The following is an 18,147-nucleotide window of genomic DNA, read 5'->3' on the forward strand; positions in this document are numbered from 1 at the left end:
TACAGTCTCTGGCCAGCATGCATCCTCAGATAGAAAAGAGGTTCCCTTCTCCTGCCACAGACTGCGGAAATCTGACTCACACACCCCTCTGGAATCTGAGGCTCACATGTTTACAAACCTGCCTTGATGAGTATTATTGGCTATGGCTATCGGGAAATCTTCGAGCATATGCTTGTTTGTTTTTAAAAAGAAGGTTCAGTATCTAATAGCAGCTGCCGAAATATTTTTTGGCACGACTTTGGAAGGACTCTAAAGTGCCAGATGTTAAAAACACGGTTAAGATGTGGGATGTTGTGTGTTTGTGTGTGCGTTTGTGGAGAAAGTAACCAATTATATTAAATTGAGAGAGGCCAGAATTTCTACAGATGCCTGCCAAGTAAAATGACTCTTGGGTATATAGTCTTGGTTCTCTACTGGGTTGGTGGGAAAAATGATCCAGAAATTGGTCTTTGCTTTCTGTTGCTGAAGGACTCTTGGACTACTACAGTTCTTGAGAACTCTGCAGATTAAAGGGCTAGAAATAATAATAATAATAATAATAATAATAATAATAATAATAATAATAATAGTTGAAGATGCTGAATATTATGGTGACAGGTGTTATTTTCCACCCTAGCTGTGCAGTACCAAAATTCACACATGGCTCTACCTCAACTTTCGAGGTGCATTGCATAGGACAGTTGCCCCATGTCACTTAAATCTACCCATCTGGAGTTAATGCACTGCTACATCTGGACCACTCCTGTCCCCGTACTGATGCCAGCAAAAGGGATGCTGGTGGTGCAGATGCGGGCAGTGGAATTCTTCCATCTGCTTTTTACAATGGTGATGTTTAGTGCTGCCCAGGTGCTGTGTGCTGTATCGATCCTGGTATACTCCCCTTTCCACTGCAGCTGCTCCTAGTGCCATCTCAATATTACGAAACTGCCGGTATAATGAAACTGGTCCTGGCACATTAAGCAAGTATGTGGAATTCGTAGATAATCTGGATCTTCTCTTCCTGATGGTATTAGGAGCAGTTTTCTTTCTCTGGTGGGCTACAGCTAGTAGACCCCGTGGAAAAGCGCAGGAGGGGAGAGTGTTGTTGTGCATGTGCTTTTCCTACGGGCATCTGGTTGGCCACCATGAGAACAGGATGCTAGACTAGATGGTCTGTTGGCCTGATCCAGCACAGCTCCTCTTATGTTCTGAAAAACCAGAGAGAGATGATGGGTCATATTTTATACTTAATGCACCCAGTCTTCATTTCTGCAACCTGTATTGGTTTTCTTTCTTCCCCTCATCTTGAATGCCTACAATCTGATGTACATGTATTTTTGTTTATTCGTTTTAAAAATAAATCATGATGCGCAGGAGGGGGGTTGGCATTTCCCTCTACTCTCCCCAATTCACACAGTGCAGGTGGATCAGGGAGAATTGGGCCAAGGGATGCTTGCAAATCCGAGGCAGGACGAAACTTGGGGGAGCCAGCATGATTGGACAAACAATCTAAGAGATTCGTGGACTTGCTTGCCAGCTTGGGCTGCCAGCTTATCACTCAGCTCCTGTGTCTCTAGCGTCGGATTGGAGCACTGATAATCCATCGTAAAGAGCAGTTGCTTTTTTGCATCACGTGCTTAAAATGCGACTTGTAAATAAGCAGTGTGAATTTATTTTATTTTATTTTTGGTTATGTGAAGTTGAGGGCAGGGTTGCTTTGAACCGGGTCGTTTCTATCCAAGCAACGGCAGGGTTAGCTGAGATGTCTGAGCGAAGAGCTGGCCGTGGCTCCTGCTGTGCAGGGATCTCTGCTCCACATGCCCTGCAACTTCCTGTCGGCGCATAATCCCCCTTAATCCTGCTTTGGCTCTGTTAATTTCCCTCCTTTCCTCTTTTTCCGATCCGCTTTCTCCGTGGCGGCGCACGGCTTCGCCCTCTTCCTCCACCGGGCAGGCAGCTGCGGGAGCAGCAGTGGCCTGCCGACCTTCCAGGCTGTCTCCAAAGCGCCTCGTACCATGCGGCAGGGGCCCTGGGATGGTGGTGCCTGAATGTGTCCCATTCTCTCTGTCTTACAGGCTGTGCAGTCTCCGCCTGAAGAAGCTGACCGTGCTGAGGGAACTGGACAAGGAGCTCAGCTCTGTGCTCATTGCTGTGAAGATCCAGGTAAGCCGCTGGTCTCGTGTCCTCAGGTATCTCTGGTTATGCGACAGGTGCCTCTCTTTGCCATCTCGCTCCTACCTCCTCTCCATCTTCAAGCTGTTGCTTCTATCCATTGTGCCAGACATCTAGCCCCTGGCCTTTACATGGGGGCTACTTGTTGCTTGTTTTCTGCAAGACTTTTTTTAAAAATAGAGATGGAGGAAGGGCACCACCCTCCATGTCTCTGTACATTGGCCTTTGACTTCTAGGAAACAGCGAGTGTGATAAATGTGTTGGAGCCGGCAGGTTGCTATAGAATGGCGAGATTGTTTAGGAAGGGCCCAGAAGGGCAAAGCATCCTCCTTTGTGCAAAACTTTGTTTACGAGCTTGTGGACTTCCCTAAATTGCTCTGCTGTTGCTTCATTCTTTTTATTTCGAGAAAATAGCTCATCTCGTTCACCTTAAGGCGAGGGAGGGGGGAGGGCTATTATCTCGGACATGGAAACTCAGAAAGTGGGGGCAGCCTTTTGCACCCTCTAAGTCAAGGATAGGGAGCCTGCGGCCTTCCAGCTGTTGTGAGACTTCAACTCCCATTTGTGCCAGCCAGCATGGTCAATGGTAAGGGATGATTGGGGTTAGAGTCTGGGAACAGCTGGATCGACAGGTTTTCCATCTTTCCCCCAGCTCCCTATGTTCTAGGAGTTAAATGGAAGCCTAGGGTCTGTTTGGATCTGGGTTTGTGGTCTGTCCTCCCTGGTATGGCTGTATCTTGTTGATTTCCAGACCCCTCAGCTGGGGGAAAAAAAACCCCACAGCTTTCTTTTCCTAGCATCCATCAAACAAAGATTTGCCAAAAATACATAAATTGAACAATCAGATGAATGGAATTAAGCGCGCCAACAGAATTATGCAGATTCATGCGACCCATTTCTGTCTCAAAACTCAGAGTAGAGTTCTACACCAGGAAACCGATCCCCATCAGGCCGTCTTGCTAGGAATCGCTGGGATTGTGGCCTCGTTGCTCCGGGGTAGGCACCCGCAGAGCACAAATCTCCCTATCTTGGGCCTGCCTCAAATGCTGGACCAAGGGACCGCCTCGTAGAGCGAAGAAGCCATCTCGTAAATGAGACAAACTGCCGTTTTTAATGAAATATTTGCCTATCGCATGGGAGGCCTTGCATTTTGAACTTTGGAAATGCTGTCAGGGGCGCTTCAGCCTTCTGTGTTTTCTGCTTTTCTTGGATCCCTTCCACCTGGGGATTTTGAATGTGCTGTTCTTGTCCTTTGGGGCTCATAACCTTCTAGGAGTAAAGAAATATATGACTTGCATTACAAGGATATATGGGTACAGTCTCTGCACCGCGCTGAAAGGGGAGCTACCCCGCAGCGCTAGAATGCAGCAGCTATTTCGTAGCCTTCAAACACTTAACACACAATGGGATAGAAAGGAGGAGGAGGAGGAGAATTTTTGTTCAAGTCTTTATTTAACAAATTTTATGTACTGCTTGACAACCATATGTCAGGAGTGCTCTGATGGTGTTTCCTGCTTGGCAGGGGGTTGGACTCGATGGCCCTTGTGGTCTCTTCCAACTCTATGATTCTATGATTGTAAGAAAACTTTTGAATTTTTAAGAAACATGTTAAAATTATCAGTAGAAACAATTAACACAGGTATTTGAAAATGTTCAGGAATGATTTAAATTAACAGTAGCTAAAAAGAAATAAAGGGCCTGTAACTTGTACATGCCTCTGTAGGCTTTCCTAAACGAAAGTGCTTTGTGCAGGCGGCAGAAAAAGTTCAGCGCCTGCCTCATGTCAATAGGCAAGGAGTTCCATAGTTAGGTGCAGTCAGATGGGTGGGGGTATAAGTAATACATCATCATCATCATCATCATCATCATTTATTATTTATACCCCGCCCATCTGGCTGGGTTTCCCCAGCCACTCTGGCCAGCTTCCAACACAATATTAAAATACAGTAATCATCATCATTCTGCAGAAGGTATTGAATAAGAACTTTGCTAAATGGGGCGCCGGAAGTAAAAAGATGAGCCTGCTCTGCATCTTATAGTTTTGAGACATGTACTTGCATATGTGCTTAAAACTGAAATGTTTGAATGAGCCAACATGTATTTAAGCAGACACATGTCATAACAGACCAGCCTTCCCCAGCCAACTACCCTTTAGGTGTTGCTGGATGACAACTCTCATCGGACCCAGCCGGCGTAGCCAATAGTGAGGGGAGTTGTCACCCCAACAGCATCTGAAGGGCACTAAGGGACAGCTGATATAGGCAAAATCCAGGGAGCCACAGTTGTCTAAAGCTCCCTGTCGAGTGCGCGCTTGGTGACAAAGCGAAATTTGTGGCTAGAATTTCTAGCGGTGCTTGGGGTACAGGGGGCGGCAGAGTGGCCCCTTCTCCTTCTCTGACAGCTCCTTAGCTCTTGTTTTTAGAAGACTATATTGGGCACTGTTTGGCTAAAGTTGAGGACAATCAGGGCATGTGATGGTGCTGTCATTAACAGATCTCTCCTTTGCCCTCCCCATCTAAAATGCATGCATTGTTCGTAGGAAGGAGGGGGAAATCTGCTGGATCTCTCTAATAATAATTTGTGCTCAGGTAGTAGATAGTTATTGCAATAGCCGTTTTGGGGGAAACAGCCCTTTAGAGCTGGGTGGGTAGGTGGGTGGGCAGAAGGTGGGTCTCGGTCTACTGCTAGATTTCTGGGCATTGTGCAAAAGATCAGCAAAGATCTCTTTAATGTTCCCAACGAAATAATCGCTCCCATCCCCTTCAACGTAGACTGCTGAAATGAAGGAAACGAGCTAACCAGGCATGGTTGCTCCCTTTTTCTGCAGAAGCCCAGTGAGCTCAGCCCTGTGCGAGCAGCATCCTGCTATTTAAATTTAAAATGTTTGGCTTTTGTACCAGGCCCCAGTTGTTGGATCTCCAGGTTTTAGAAAAACACAAGAGTAGATCCTGCAAGCCTGAAATCTGCCCGCCCCTGCCACAGAAGAGCTTTTTGGAAAATCTGCCTTATACCGGAACCACTCATTGTCCATTGAGCCTAGTGTTGTCAGCTCTGACTGGCAGGAGCTCCCCAGGTTCTCAGGACATTGTATCTCCTTCCACACAATCCTCCCCACTCCACCCCAGTGTCACCCACTGAGCTGCAGCTCCCTCCCTTTCTTGCACGCCTGTTGTCAAATCCTTTCAAGTTGAAGAGAACTTGTGGTTTGTTCTAAAAGGCATTATCTCCCGACCCCTGTCCCCAAGTCTTCCCAGACTTCAACTGTTCCCTTTCTAGTGAATGCGTCAAGAGAAGGATGGTTGTATTGAAAGAAGAAAGTGGGAGAACTCAGTCATTAGAGCATGAGGTTGATAATCTCATGGTTATGGGTTCAAGCCCCATGTTGGGCACAAAAGATTGGAACTAGATGATCCTTATGGTCCCTGCCAACTCTATGGTCCTATGATTCTGTATTGCTGAGCAGACATATTTGGATCTTTACCTCAGTACGCAGCAAGACTCTGTCCTCCTTCTCTAGTCAAGGGTTATTTAATTGCTTGCTTACGTATTTATTTTGTAAACCACTTGCTCAGAAAATAAATTCTCTAAGCAATGTATAAGTGCATGTTTATGTGTGTGTATACAGTCATACCATGGGTTACAGACGCTTCAGGTTGTGGTTTTTGGGTTGCAGACTGCTGAAACCCGGAAGTACTGGAACGGGTTACTTCCAGGTTTCGGCGATCGCGCATGCACAGAAGCGCTAAATCGTCCTCTGCACATGCGCAGACACTCCGAATTGCAACCCGCGTGTGCACAGACACACCGCTGCAGGTTGCGAACATGCATCCCGCACGGATCACATTCACAACCCGTGCGTCCACTGTACACCAAATATACATAAAACCGTAATTAAAATCACAATAAAATCAATAAAATGTTGGAAACAAATGTTAGCTAACTCAATAGGCTTTCTGAAACGGAAAAGTTTCCAGTGGGCATCTAGAGCAGCGAAGGTGCCGGCCGAATGTCAGCTCCCTGATCCGCTGACCTTCTCCCTCATTCTGCAGCAAGCGGAGCAGAGCAAGATGGGTGCATAAATTCCTTTGATGGAAATAAAGGCCTCGCCACCCCCTCCCTCTCCCAGCTTCCTGGCTGTACCCTTCTTGTGCTCTTGTCAGCTGTTTCGTAAAGCCGCTGATGCTCCCGACAGCAGGCTGGGGCGAAGGGCCGGCGAGAGCTTTGCGTCCTGCCCAGGCGTTTCTGTGCACTGCAGTCATTAGGATTTAAATCCGGGATTAGTAGCCGAAGCTGGTGTGTGTTTTAAAGTCGCCCCGGGGCCTGGTCTTCACATGCATATCGAGGGTTGTCCGAATGGCATGTCCGAATGGGAGCCACAGGGAGGCATGGTGCGCAGAGAACAGCTGGCCATGTGACATCCACACGCCCCGCATTGGATGGAGATGTTTCATAGCCATGCTTAGAAATATATGTGTTGTGCATAAGGCCCAGCCTCAAAGAAAACTAGCGAAACTCTAATATGGCAGGTTGTGGTGGAGGTTTGTAGGAACAACCATGTTTATTAAGTCAAATTCAGCCGTGATATGAGGCAGAAAATTTTCTAGTGCTTTATTTTTCTGCAGAAAATTGGGTGGCCGCTGGCTGCAAAGAATCATCAGGCTTGGCAGTTTCAGAGTTTTTAGCTTTCTTTACCAACTACAAGGTTTGTTTGTTTTTATCATACAGGCTAAATTAGACCATTCTCTAGGGCAGAACTTGGGAACTTGTGGCCCTCCAGATGTTGTTGACCTACAACTCCCAGCAACCCTGACCAGCATTGGGAGCTGTAGTTTGGAGGTGGTTGGAGGATGGATGGTGGCTAACAGATTGAGGTTGAATCCTGACAAGGCAGAAGTACTGTTTGGGGGGGCAGGGGGGCGGGGGTGGAGGACTCCCTGTCCTGAATGGGATAACTGTTCCCCTAAAGGACCAGGTGCACAGCCTGGGAGTCATTTTGGATTCACAGATGTACATGGAGGCACAGGTCAATTCTGTGTCCGGGGCAGCTGTCTACCAGCTCCACCTGGTACGCAGGCTGAGACCCTACCTGCCCGCAGACTGTCTCACCAGAGTGGTGCATGCTGTAATAATAATAATAATAATAATAATAATAATAATAATAATAATAATAATAATAATAATTTATTTGTACCCCACCCATCTGGTTTCCCCAGCCACTCTAGGCAGCTTCCAACAAAGACCAAAAATACACTAAAATGTCACACATTAAAAATTTCCCTGAACAGGGCTGCCTTCAGATGTCTTCTGAGTGTCAGGTAGTTGTTTACCCCTTTGACATCTGATGGGAGGGCGTTCCACAGGGCGGGCGCCACTACCGAGAAGGCCCTTTGCCTGGTTCCCTGTAGCTTTGCTTCTCGCAATGAGGGAACCGCCAGAAGGCCTTCGGCTCTGGACCTCAGCGTCCGGGTAGAATGATGGGGATGGAGACGCACCTTCAGGTATACTGGGCCAAGGCCGTTTAGGGCTTTAAAGATCAATACCAACACTTTGAATTGTACTCGGAAACGTACTGGGAGCCAATGTAGGTCTTTTAAGACGGTGTTATGTGGTCTTGGCGGCCTTCCCCAGTCACTGGTCTAGCTGCCGCATTCTGAATTAGTTGTAGTTTCCAGGTCACCTTCAAAGGTAGCCCCATGTAGAGCACATTGCAGTAGTCCAAGCGGGAGATAGAGCATGCACCACTCTGGCGAGACAGTCCTCTGGTTACGTAAACTTCAGGATGCATGCACGGCAAACCCGGAAGTATTTTACTGGGTTTTGCCGTGCGTGCATGCGCAGAAGTAGTCAGAAGCAGTGTCCAGGCAGAAATTGGTAAAATGTCAGGGGAAATCTGGACATGGCAGCCCATGGCAGCTGTGTCTTTTGCTGATTTTCCTTAAATATAGCTTTAAAAATTGTCAATTTTTCTTTCTTTTCGCAAAACGCTTGTGTCCGGATTTTTGAAATATGGCAGCCTTAGTATGTTCTCTTCTCAAGGCTCCGATTTGCACCTCAGCAAAGAATATAACATGCAATGGCAACGATATTAACAATCCTTAAGCCAAGTCAGTTAAAACAGTTTATATCAGTGTAAACCACCAACAGCTTATATACGACTCTTTATATGTGGTATATAAATCTATAAAGCAAAACAAACAAACAATTCTAAGAGAGCAACCTTTAAGCAAAAACGGTCCAAAGCACACAAGCAACATTGAGGCCATAAGCACCTCCACGGGGAGACAATTATACCCCCTAGGGGACAGCACAGAAAAGGCCCTGTCTCTTGCACCCGCCAGCCAAATCAGTCTGACAGGCGGGCACGCAAGCATGGCGTCCAAGGCAGATTTTAACAACCTGACAGGTTTGTATTGGTGTCCGTCAGAGTTTGTCAACCTTTTGGGGGCCCAAAAGAGAAACCACAGACACACACTTATTATACCCACATGTGAATCCTTAAAGGGCCAACCCCTGGCTGAAAGGTGAGTGAAATCCTGGAGGATTTCTGAGGCTGGCTGAAGTGTTGAGGTGGGCTGCCCACACCCCTGGTTTCTTTACCCCACAGTCATAATGCCCTGCCCTATGTATGCCATAGACCCATGAGATATTGGCTTCTACTAAGTCAGCCCCTTGGTCCCCTTAGTTTAATATTGTCTACACCAGGGTAGCCAGCATGCCTTGTGGCCTCCAGATGTTTTGGTCTTCAAATCCCATCAGCTGCAGTCAGCGTGGTGAATAGCCAGGGATGCTGGCAGCTGTAGTCCCAAATGGAGGGCATCGTGTTGCCAACCCTGGTCTGCGTTGACTGACATCAGCTCTCAAGGCAAGGGTCTCTCCCAGTCCTAGCTGGAGATGTTGGAGTCTTTGCACTGTGGGAAATTTAAATGGTGATGATAGGAAATCCAACCACCAAGCTGTGTCTTCTGTTGGGGTGGGTGGGATACGTGGATGTTGACAACAGGCCCAGTATGAACTGTTCCAGATTTGGACTACTCCAAAAGAAGGGTGAGACTTTCTTCCTGTGCCTGCTGTTCCCTTCTGCGGTTGCATCTGTAGGATCCACAGGCTGCAGGTTCTTAGTAACAGAATGAGAAAATGCTTGAGGTGGTTATGCGGGTTCCGGTTGTAGCCCCTGGAGGTGTGGTTTTTCTGCACGTCTGTATACAGTCATACCTCAGGTTAAAGTAGCTTCACTTTGAGCGTTTTCAGGTTGCGTTCCGTGGCGACCCAGAAGTAACAGAACGGGTTACTTCCAGGTTTTGCCGCTCAAGCATGCGCAGACGCTCAAAATGACGTCACGCGCATGCGCAGAAGCAGCGAATCGCAACCCGCAGGCGTGGGTTGCGTTCTGCTCAGGATGCGAGCGGGGCTCCGGAACGGATCCCGTTCGCATCCAGAGGTACGACTCTACAGTGGTACCTCGGGTTAAGTACTTAATTCGTTCCGGAGGTCTGTTCTTAACCAGAAACTGTTCTTAACCTGAAGCACCACTTTAGCTAATGGGGCCTCCCGCTGCTGCCACGCCGCTGGAGCACGATTTCTGTTCTCATCCTGAAGCAAAGTTCTTAACCCAAGGTACTATTTCTGGGTTAGCGGAGTCTGTAACCTGAAGTGTATGTAACCTGAAGCGTATGTAACCTGAGGTACCACTGTACTCAGAATTTTCCGGCGATAACAAGAACCGAGTGTGTCAGGGCTTTGTTCGTGCTGAAAATGGGAGTGGGTGGCAAAAATAGGTTCTGAGAGTCAGAGGCGCTGAATGTGGGACTATATCTGAACTGAGTGCTAAGAAGGCCGTTTATCTGCCGGCTTAAATTCTAATGTTTTAAAACAATTTAGCTAATGTCTGCAGCAGCTGTGATACTAACTATGTACTCTACTCTTGCCATCAGTGTAGTATTTTTCCATTGTAAAGTTTGAATGCTGCCACCGTCAGACGCCTGTGACAGCAAATGCCATTGTTAGAGCAGATGGGAGAGATGCCAGCGTGAACATGAAGACTTATCATGGCTTGGGTTTTTATTCCATTAAAAATTAATGGATTTCTTAAGCAACTCTGCAGACCTCATTACACTCCTCTTTCATAGTTCGCATCTAATTTTTCAGGACTTGCAAATCGTATGGCTCTTATTAGAGTTTACTTGCATCGCTTTTGCACCCTGGATTGCAGCGGCTTTTTAATGCAGTAAAGAGGAATGGTTTTTTCCCCTTTCCCATACCGTTTTGTTTGTGCTTGTGTCTCAAATGACTGGAGGGATTTCTTTGAAACCAACCAGAAACATGTTCAGAAAACAAGAAAACATATGCCCCATGGGGGAACATTTCTCAAGACTTTTTAGTATCTGGGACACACAGCCGCAGAATGGAAATGGCTTTGAGAATGCATTGTGGAGGCCTTTTGCCATTCAAAACACTGGCTAGGCTGGAAGTGTCCAGTCCTGAGAGAAGGGAGTCTGTTAGCAATACAAATGGGGGCATCTGGTTGACAGCAATCCCCCCCCCCATGCCGGCTTAATCATGTTGCTGTGGCCTGCAGTGCAATGATGGCTGGGGTTTGCGTGGCTGCCATCCTGAAAATCCTGCAATATGGCACAAATGTCCATACCTCTTTATTTTATTTTTTATTAATTACCGTATTTTTTGCATCATAACACTCACTTTTTTCCTCCTAGAAAGTAAGGGGAAATGTCTGTGCGTGTTATGGAGGGAATGCCTACGGATGGCGGGGGGATCTGCTGCAGTTGTGAGCAGAGGATCCATGGTTCCCCTTCCTTCCCTCCTCCGTGGCTCGCTTTGAAACAGCAAAGCGGGAGAAGAGCCGCTGAGTGGGGAGGAGAGAGGGACAGAGAGCCTGCTTGCTTTAAAGGAGCAAAGCGGGAGAGGAGAGGAGCCTTCTCCCCTTATACCCCTCTTCATTATTATTAGCAGCATCTTTCTCCACCCACCCCACGCATGCTCCTTGTCCCTTGAGTGCTTTTCCTTCCCTCCCCACTTAAAATGTGGTTACAAAGCATGGATCCAAATGGATCATCAGAATTTTTGCACTGGGTCACCCCAAATTCACCATCAGATCACATAGCATGTCCATGGCTACATCTTGTACCAAAAAAATCACACACCCAGTGTTGCCTGGGGCCGCAGTGGTGCAAAAACGCAGTTACAAAGCATGGATCCACATGGATCCTCAGGATTTTTGCATTGGACTACTCTAAACTCACTGTCAGATCACATGTCTGTGGCCACAGCATGAACCACAAAAATCATACATCCACTGTTTCGTTTAGAATATTTTTTTCCTTGTTTTCCTCCTCTAAAAACTACGTGCGTGTTATGGTCAGGTGCGTGTTATAGAGCAAAAAATACGGTAAATTTATATCCCGCCCTTCATCCGAAGATCTCAGGGCCGTTCACAAGATAAAAATACGAAACAAAAGCACAATATAGTTAAAACAAAACAATAAACCCCCTCCCACAACTACATTTAAAAGGCCAGGGAATATTAATCAGACAAAGACCTGGTTAAAGAGGAACGTTTTCGCCTGGCGCTTGAAGATGTATAATGAAGGCGCCAGGTGAACCTCCCTGGGGGGAGCATTTCACAAATGGAGCCACTGCAGAAAAGGCCCCGTTCTCATGTTGCTGCCCTCCAGACCTCTCGTGGAGGAGGCACACGAAGAACGGCCTCAGGGGATGGTCACAGAGTCAGGGAGGGGGCTGTTTGTGTTCAAAATATTCTGGTACCTAGGTTGGTGGCAGGGATGCCATGGAGAGACTGGCAAGCAGAGGCCTCAACTGATGTGACTCATCATTTGCCCTTTCCGAAAGGAGCTGAGGGTGTGGGGTATGCGCTTCTCCTCACCACCACCTACCGGTATTTTATTCCCACAATAACTCTGCGAAGGTGGCAACTGATCCCAGGTCACTCTGTGAGCTTTATGGCTGAGGTAAAGGCTAGATGGGGATCTTTAAATCTGGGTGTCTCTAGGCCTAATCCCACCCTGCAATCCCACAGCTTCTCTTTTGCTGCACTCCCTGTTCGGGCATTCAGAGTAACACAGGAGGGTTTAAACTGGGCAGTGGCAAGCATGTGCCTGCCTGCTCCATCCTAACCATCTCATGTTGAGCATGAAGGGGGTTGTAAGTGTGTTCGGCTGAACACTGTTTATTTGGAGCATTTGTGCTCCAATTGGTTCAGCCAAAAAAGGCTCTCCAAGTGGCAAAAATGCTGGCTAATTGAAATCTACAAACTGATGCAGAAATGTGGAGAGGTAGGCTGGGGGAAAACACACAAGATTTGCCCCACCCTAGCAAGCCCTTGGATCAACAGTTTCCTCATCCTCCAGCCTTTGCGGAAAGGCGGACCTTTTATAGGAGTGCCTGACAGCTGTCTCTCCCAGTTCCACCAACAGCTCTGTCCTGGTCAAGGGTAGAAGATGACGATGGCATTGTGATGAGGATGGTGGATGGACCATGGGCTGAATTGCGCCTAGTTTGAAATGGAGCCACCCCACTTCCTTATCCCCCATCCCACTTTGAGAATTGGTGGGAGCTGAGTGGAAGGATGAAACAGCAAGGAGTCTGAAGTAGTCACGGCCTATGGCAGGAATGGGAAACCTGTGGCCTTCCAGATATTATTGGATGGGGCTTCCCATCACGCCTGACCATTGACCATACTGACCGAGGCTGAGCCCAACAGCATCTGAATGGCCACAGGTTCTCAATCTCTGGCTCTGGGTTGGAGCAGAAGCATTCTGCTCTCTTGATGCTCGGAAGACAGGGATGGGGAATTTCTTTCTTTTTAAAAAATAATTTTTATTAAGAATTTCAACATAACAAATTATCAAAGCATATCATCTTCACACACACACCCCAATTTTTCCCCCTCCCTCCCCCCCAGGAAAAACCCTCCCTCCCCCCCAAGACTTCCCTCAGCTCCTCTCTCTGATTTTTCAGCACATGTTATTCTCTGCATAATATAAAATTGTAAAGATCCTTAAATTATCTGTCTATTATGTTGACAGTCAGTAAATTTGTGTATATTTATTCAAAACCTGCCAAGGAGTCCAATTCATTTTGTTGTTTTTTTAAGTAGTTTGTAAAGAGTTCCCATTCTTCTTTAAAGTCATAGTTGTCCTTGTCTCGCCATTTGTGTGTCAATTTTGCTAATTCCGTATAATGCATCAATTTCTCTTGCCTCTGTTCTTTTGTCGGGATTTCCTCATTCTTCCATCCTTGTGCTATTAAGACTCTTGCCTTAATTTCAAGCTGTGAGGCTACATGTGGCCCTCCAAGCGCTCTATGTGGCCCTCAAAACTCTCCCCAGGCCACACACCCCGCTGACCATGCTTTGCACTCCTGAGTGTTTTTGCCTGCCTTGAATGTGTCATTGATGGTGCCTCTTGCTTGCCGGATGTAGAGAAAAGGGGGTGTTAGTGTGTGTAGAAACCAGTCCACTGTACGAAAATGAAATCGACATTGGTTGTCAGTTGCCCATCACTAGCACACAGCCCTCAAAAGATTGCCCAGAATGGAAAGTGGCCCTTGAACTGAAAATACTTTCCAATTCCTGTTGTAAGAGTTCAGGAGAGTGTAGGGAACCTCCTGGTGGCGCTGGGGTTGTTGTTGTTTAGTCGTTTAGTCGTGTCCGACTCTTTGTGACCCCATGGACCAGAGCACGCCAGGCACTCCTGTCTTCCACTGCCTCCCGCAGTTTGATCAGACTCATGTTGGTAGCTTCGAGAACACTATCCAACCATCTCGTCCTCTGTCGTTCCCTTCTCCTTGTGCCCTCCATCTTTCCCAACATCAGGGTCTTTTCCAGGGAGTCTTCTCTTCTCATGAGGTGGCCAAAGTATTGGAGCCTCAGCTTCACGATCTGTCCTTCCCGTGAGCACTCAGGGCTGATTTCCTTCAGAATGGATCGGTTTGATCTTCTTGCAGTCCATGGGACTCTCAAGAGTCTCCTCCAGCACCATAATTCAAAAGCATCAATTCTTCGGCGATCAGCCTTCTTTATGGTCCAGCTCTCCATACATCACTACTGGGAAAACTATAGCTTTAACTATACGGACCTAATGAGTAAAACTGGAGTTTGGAGAGCTGCTGTGTTCCTCTCCTGCTTCCTGTCAGGGAGGAGATAGAAATACAGGGAGGCAGAAGCTGAGGCCAGTCCAGGCTCATTTCCTATTTGCATTTGATTTCCACAGCACAAAATGCTTCCCGGCATGAATAATTACAGAGGCAGAGGAACAAAAACAACTTGTTAACTCAATTTGTGGGTGATTATTTAGGTGTCACAACCAGCTGTTAAGAGGGTGGGATAATAACACCCAAAGAACAGAGAGGGAATAAAAATAAGGGCAAGAAATTAACACAACAAGCCATTCAGTGCTACCAAAGTCGCTTTTGAGAAAGCTGAGATGACCATGTCATGTAATTGAAACAATGCAGAAACATTTAGTTCCCAAATTTTGGGCCAATTTATGAAAAGAGATTCATATATTCGGTAAATGGATGTGCACTTCAGCCCAAACGAAGGAGGCATTCCATAGCTTCACCACCGACACCTCTTCCTTTCAGGTCAGCCTGTATCTACCACAGCACTGGAAATGACCCATAGCTCAGTAGGTAGAGCATGAGACTCTTAATCTCGGGGTCATGGGTCGAACCCCACATTGAGCAAAGGATTCCTGCATTGCAAGAGGTTGGACTAGATGACCCTCATGTTCCCTACAATTCTACGATAGTTCTTTATCTTGGCTCATGACCTGTGGATCTTAGGAGCTTTGAAATCAGGTGTTTGGGCTTCCAGCTATGTTTGGAGCAGGGCCCCTGCAACAGGCTAAGAAAATTTCATTCTCAACATAAGCAGAAACATTTTGGTGGATCCTATTGTGGTTTTGCTGAACTACAGTTTCCGTTATCCCTGAACATTGGTTGTCATTGCTGGGACTGACCGAAGTCGAGCAGCAACCTCTGGAGGGCCACAGCTCTGTATTACTATAAATTTTGGCAGCCACTGTCATTTGCAGATGACACCAAACTGGGAGGGGTAACTAATGTCACAGAAGGCAGAATCGGAATTCAAAAGGATCTTAACGTATTAGAAAACTGGGAGCAAGCTAACAAAATGAATTTCAATAGGGACAAATGTAAGGTTCTGCACTTAGGCAAGAAGAACCAGATGCACAAATACAGGATGGGGAACACCTGGCTTACTAGCAGTGTGAAAAGGATCTAGGGGTCTTGGTGGACCAGAAGCTTAACATGAGTCAACAGTGTGATGCAGCAGCAAAAAAAGCTAATGCTATTCTAGGCTGCATCAACAGAAGTATAGATCAAGGGAAGTAATAGTAGCACTCTATTCAGCCTTAGTCAGACCACACTTGGAATACTGTGTCCAATTCTGGGCACCACAATTTAAGAAGGATGTTGACAAGCTGGAACGTGTGCAGAGGAGGACAACCAAGATTATCAAGGGTCTGGAAACTAAGCCTTATGAGAATCGTTTAGCCTGGGAAAGAGGAGACAGAGAGGAGCTGTGATAGCCATCTTCAAATATTTTAAGGGCTGTCATATGGAGGAGGGAGCATGTTTGGCTTCAAGTTGCAAGAAAGGAGATTCCAACGAAACATCAGGAAAAGAATTCTGACAATACAAGCTGTTCAGCAGTGGAACAGACTTCCTCAGGAGGTTGCAGACTCTCCTTCCTTGGAGGTTTTTAAGCAGAAGTTGGATGGCCATCTGTCCTGCATGCTTTAGCTGAGATTCCTGCATTGCAGGGGGTTGGACTAGATGACCCTTGGGGTCCCTTCCAACTCTTAAGATTCTATGGTTGATAGGGATGAGGGAGAAATTCCATTTAGTTCACATTTAAAGGTGAACCTGCCAAATCCATGCCTTCCAAAATGATATGCATGCCTTCCTTCAAAATTTGCTGTTTTCCGAATTTTGCAATGCAGTTTTCCAGGCAATTGAAGTATACACAAACATCGCTATGGTAAAGTGTGCATAAAAATCCATATATTAGTGGAAATAACATACAAATGCATTATAGGAAGAAATGTGTATAGTAGGGGAAATTACATACAAAAATCTGCTTGTTAGTAGAATGTCCCAGTAAAATGCTGGCAAATTTCATGAATAATATAATATAATATAATATAATATAATATAATATAATATAATATAATATTATAAATGCAAGTTGCTGCAGAAATGTGGAGAATGGAATTTAAGGTTGGTAAAAGAAGAAACCGACAGGTCCACACATCCCTACTGTTTGAGATACTGGTTCTTGTTCTCTAGATCAGTGTTTCCCAACCTTTTTTGGGCAAAGGCACACTTGTTTTATGAAAAAAATCTCGAGGCACACCACCATTACAGCCCCGTGACGTCAGCGTGCAGCGTCACGCCGGGAGGGACGCACGAAAGTGTAAGATTCAATTTTCCCCCCTCCCCCTTGCCTTCCTTCTGTGCCAACCGCCAAAAAGCCAAGAATCGCGGGACCGCCGGCGGAGGGGGGGAGGGCGAGCGGAGGCAGCGGCGAGCCCTGTTCCTCCCCATCCACCCCATTCCGTGCAAGGAGCGCGAACAGGTGTGAGAAGGGGGTCAAACCTGCGGGTCGGCGCCGGGGAACCTCCAAGCTTTGGGGGTGGGGGGGAGGAGGCAGCAAAGCGAGGCAGGAAGGAGAGCGCGGCTTGGCGAAGTACTCGGCGGCGAAGGCCAGCAGGTCTGGCGGCCGGTGCCGCAGCACCTCCACCGTGTAGCCCTGCAGCAGCTCAGTCAGACCCGGCGGGATCTTGATGCTCATCTTGTAGCCAAGGCGCGCGGGAGACTCAACGGACGGGCCCGGGGGAGAGAGAGAGAGAGAGACATGAAGGAGAGAGAGCGGGAGTCCCTGCTCGCCGTCGCCACCGCTACAACTACTGTGGCGGTTGGTCGTGGTCGCCACCGCCGCCGCCCACCTCTATCTATCTCTCCCCCTCAGCTTTCTACGCGGGCCTCGAGCCGGAGGTGGGGGGGTGGCCGCCGCCGCTTTCTCCGCCTCCACATCCTGCCTCCTCCTCGAGCCCTCCGTCAGCCCTGAGGGAACCGCCGCGCTCGCGCCGCCGCTCTCTGACACGCGAGAAAGAGAAAGGAACGGAGCGGCGGGGTAGTCGGGGGAAGGAGGGGCCGGAATGGAAGCGCGAGGCGAGCTGCGCATGCCCAGCAGGAAGCGGCGGAGAACGCCACAGAGAGAGAGAGAGAAGCAAGGGAGGGCGGGGAGTGGGTGGGAACACGCTTCATGCGTCACAATAACGGACAAGAGGCGCTCGAGGGATAGATTAGGACCTAATTTGACTTTTACAAAAAAAAAAAAATCTTTCGAATTTTCCCCACGGCACACCAGGCAACATCTCGCGGCACACTAGTGTGCCGCGGAACAGTGGTTGGGAAACACTGCTCTAGATGTCCTTGTGTCTCTGTTGATGGGAGAAGTATTTGTATCCAGAGTTATATTAATGTGGGTTAAGTAAGTTATGTAAAGACATATTTAACTGTGAATCGAGAGGGCTCCATAAATTGGAGAACAGGATGGTAGATAACTGCACTTCAAAGATCTTCAAAGAATGCCAGTTAGTTTTCTTTCTGGTAGTCAAGAGCTTCTGAAAACATCCCAGATACTTTCGATTCCTGTCGGGAAGGTGGTTCTCCAGCGTTCCCTTTGTTCTTTAAAGAGTCTTTTTCAAAAATGCATTACCGTTAGGGGTGCATCAACGCAGCCATGGTGGTTCCACCTTCAACTCTTAGATCTACACTTTACATCAAATGGCTTCCCGGGACAAGCTGTTTCTGCCTCCCCATTGAAGTGAAGTGTTCATTCTGACAGACAGTCTCACTCCCAGCAAGTGATCTCTCTAGTCCCCTCCAGATTGCCATTATTGTGTAGGACAGGATTCATTCGCATACCGGAAA

At 47.3% G+C, this 18,147-nt stretch overlaps 1 protein-coding gene across 3 annotated transcripts in view; it reads left to right on the top strand.

The window, feature by feature from the left end:
• LOC114594774 (phosphofurin acidic cluster sorting protein 2-like) overlaps window positions 1-18,147 on the top strand; it is a 189,686-nt gene that overhangs the window by 124,609 nt on the left and 46,930 nt on the right. For all 3 annotated transcript variants that reach the window (XM_028724888.2, XM_028724889.2, XM_028724890.2), the window contains exon 2: window positions 2,055-2,142. In XM_028724888.2, the coding sequence (XP_028580721.2) occupies window positions 2,055-2,142 (88 nt within the window). The remainder of the gene's footprint in view (window positions 1-2,054; window positions 2,143-18,147) is intronic.

Source organism: Podarcis muralis, chromosome 3 (genome assembly GCF_964188315.1).
Source record: "Podarcis muralis chromosome 3, rPodMur119.hap1.1, whole genome shotgun sequence".
Taxonomy (NCBI): domain Eukaryota; kingdom Metazoa; phylum Chordata; class Lepidosauria; order Squamata; family Lacertidae; genus Podarcis; species Podarcis muralis.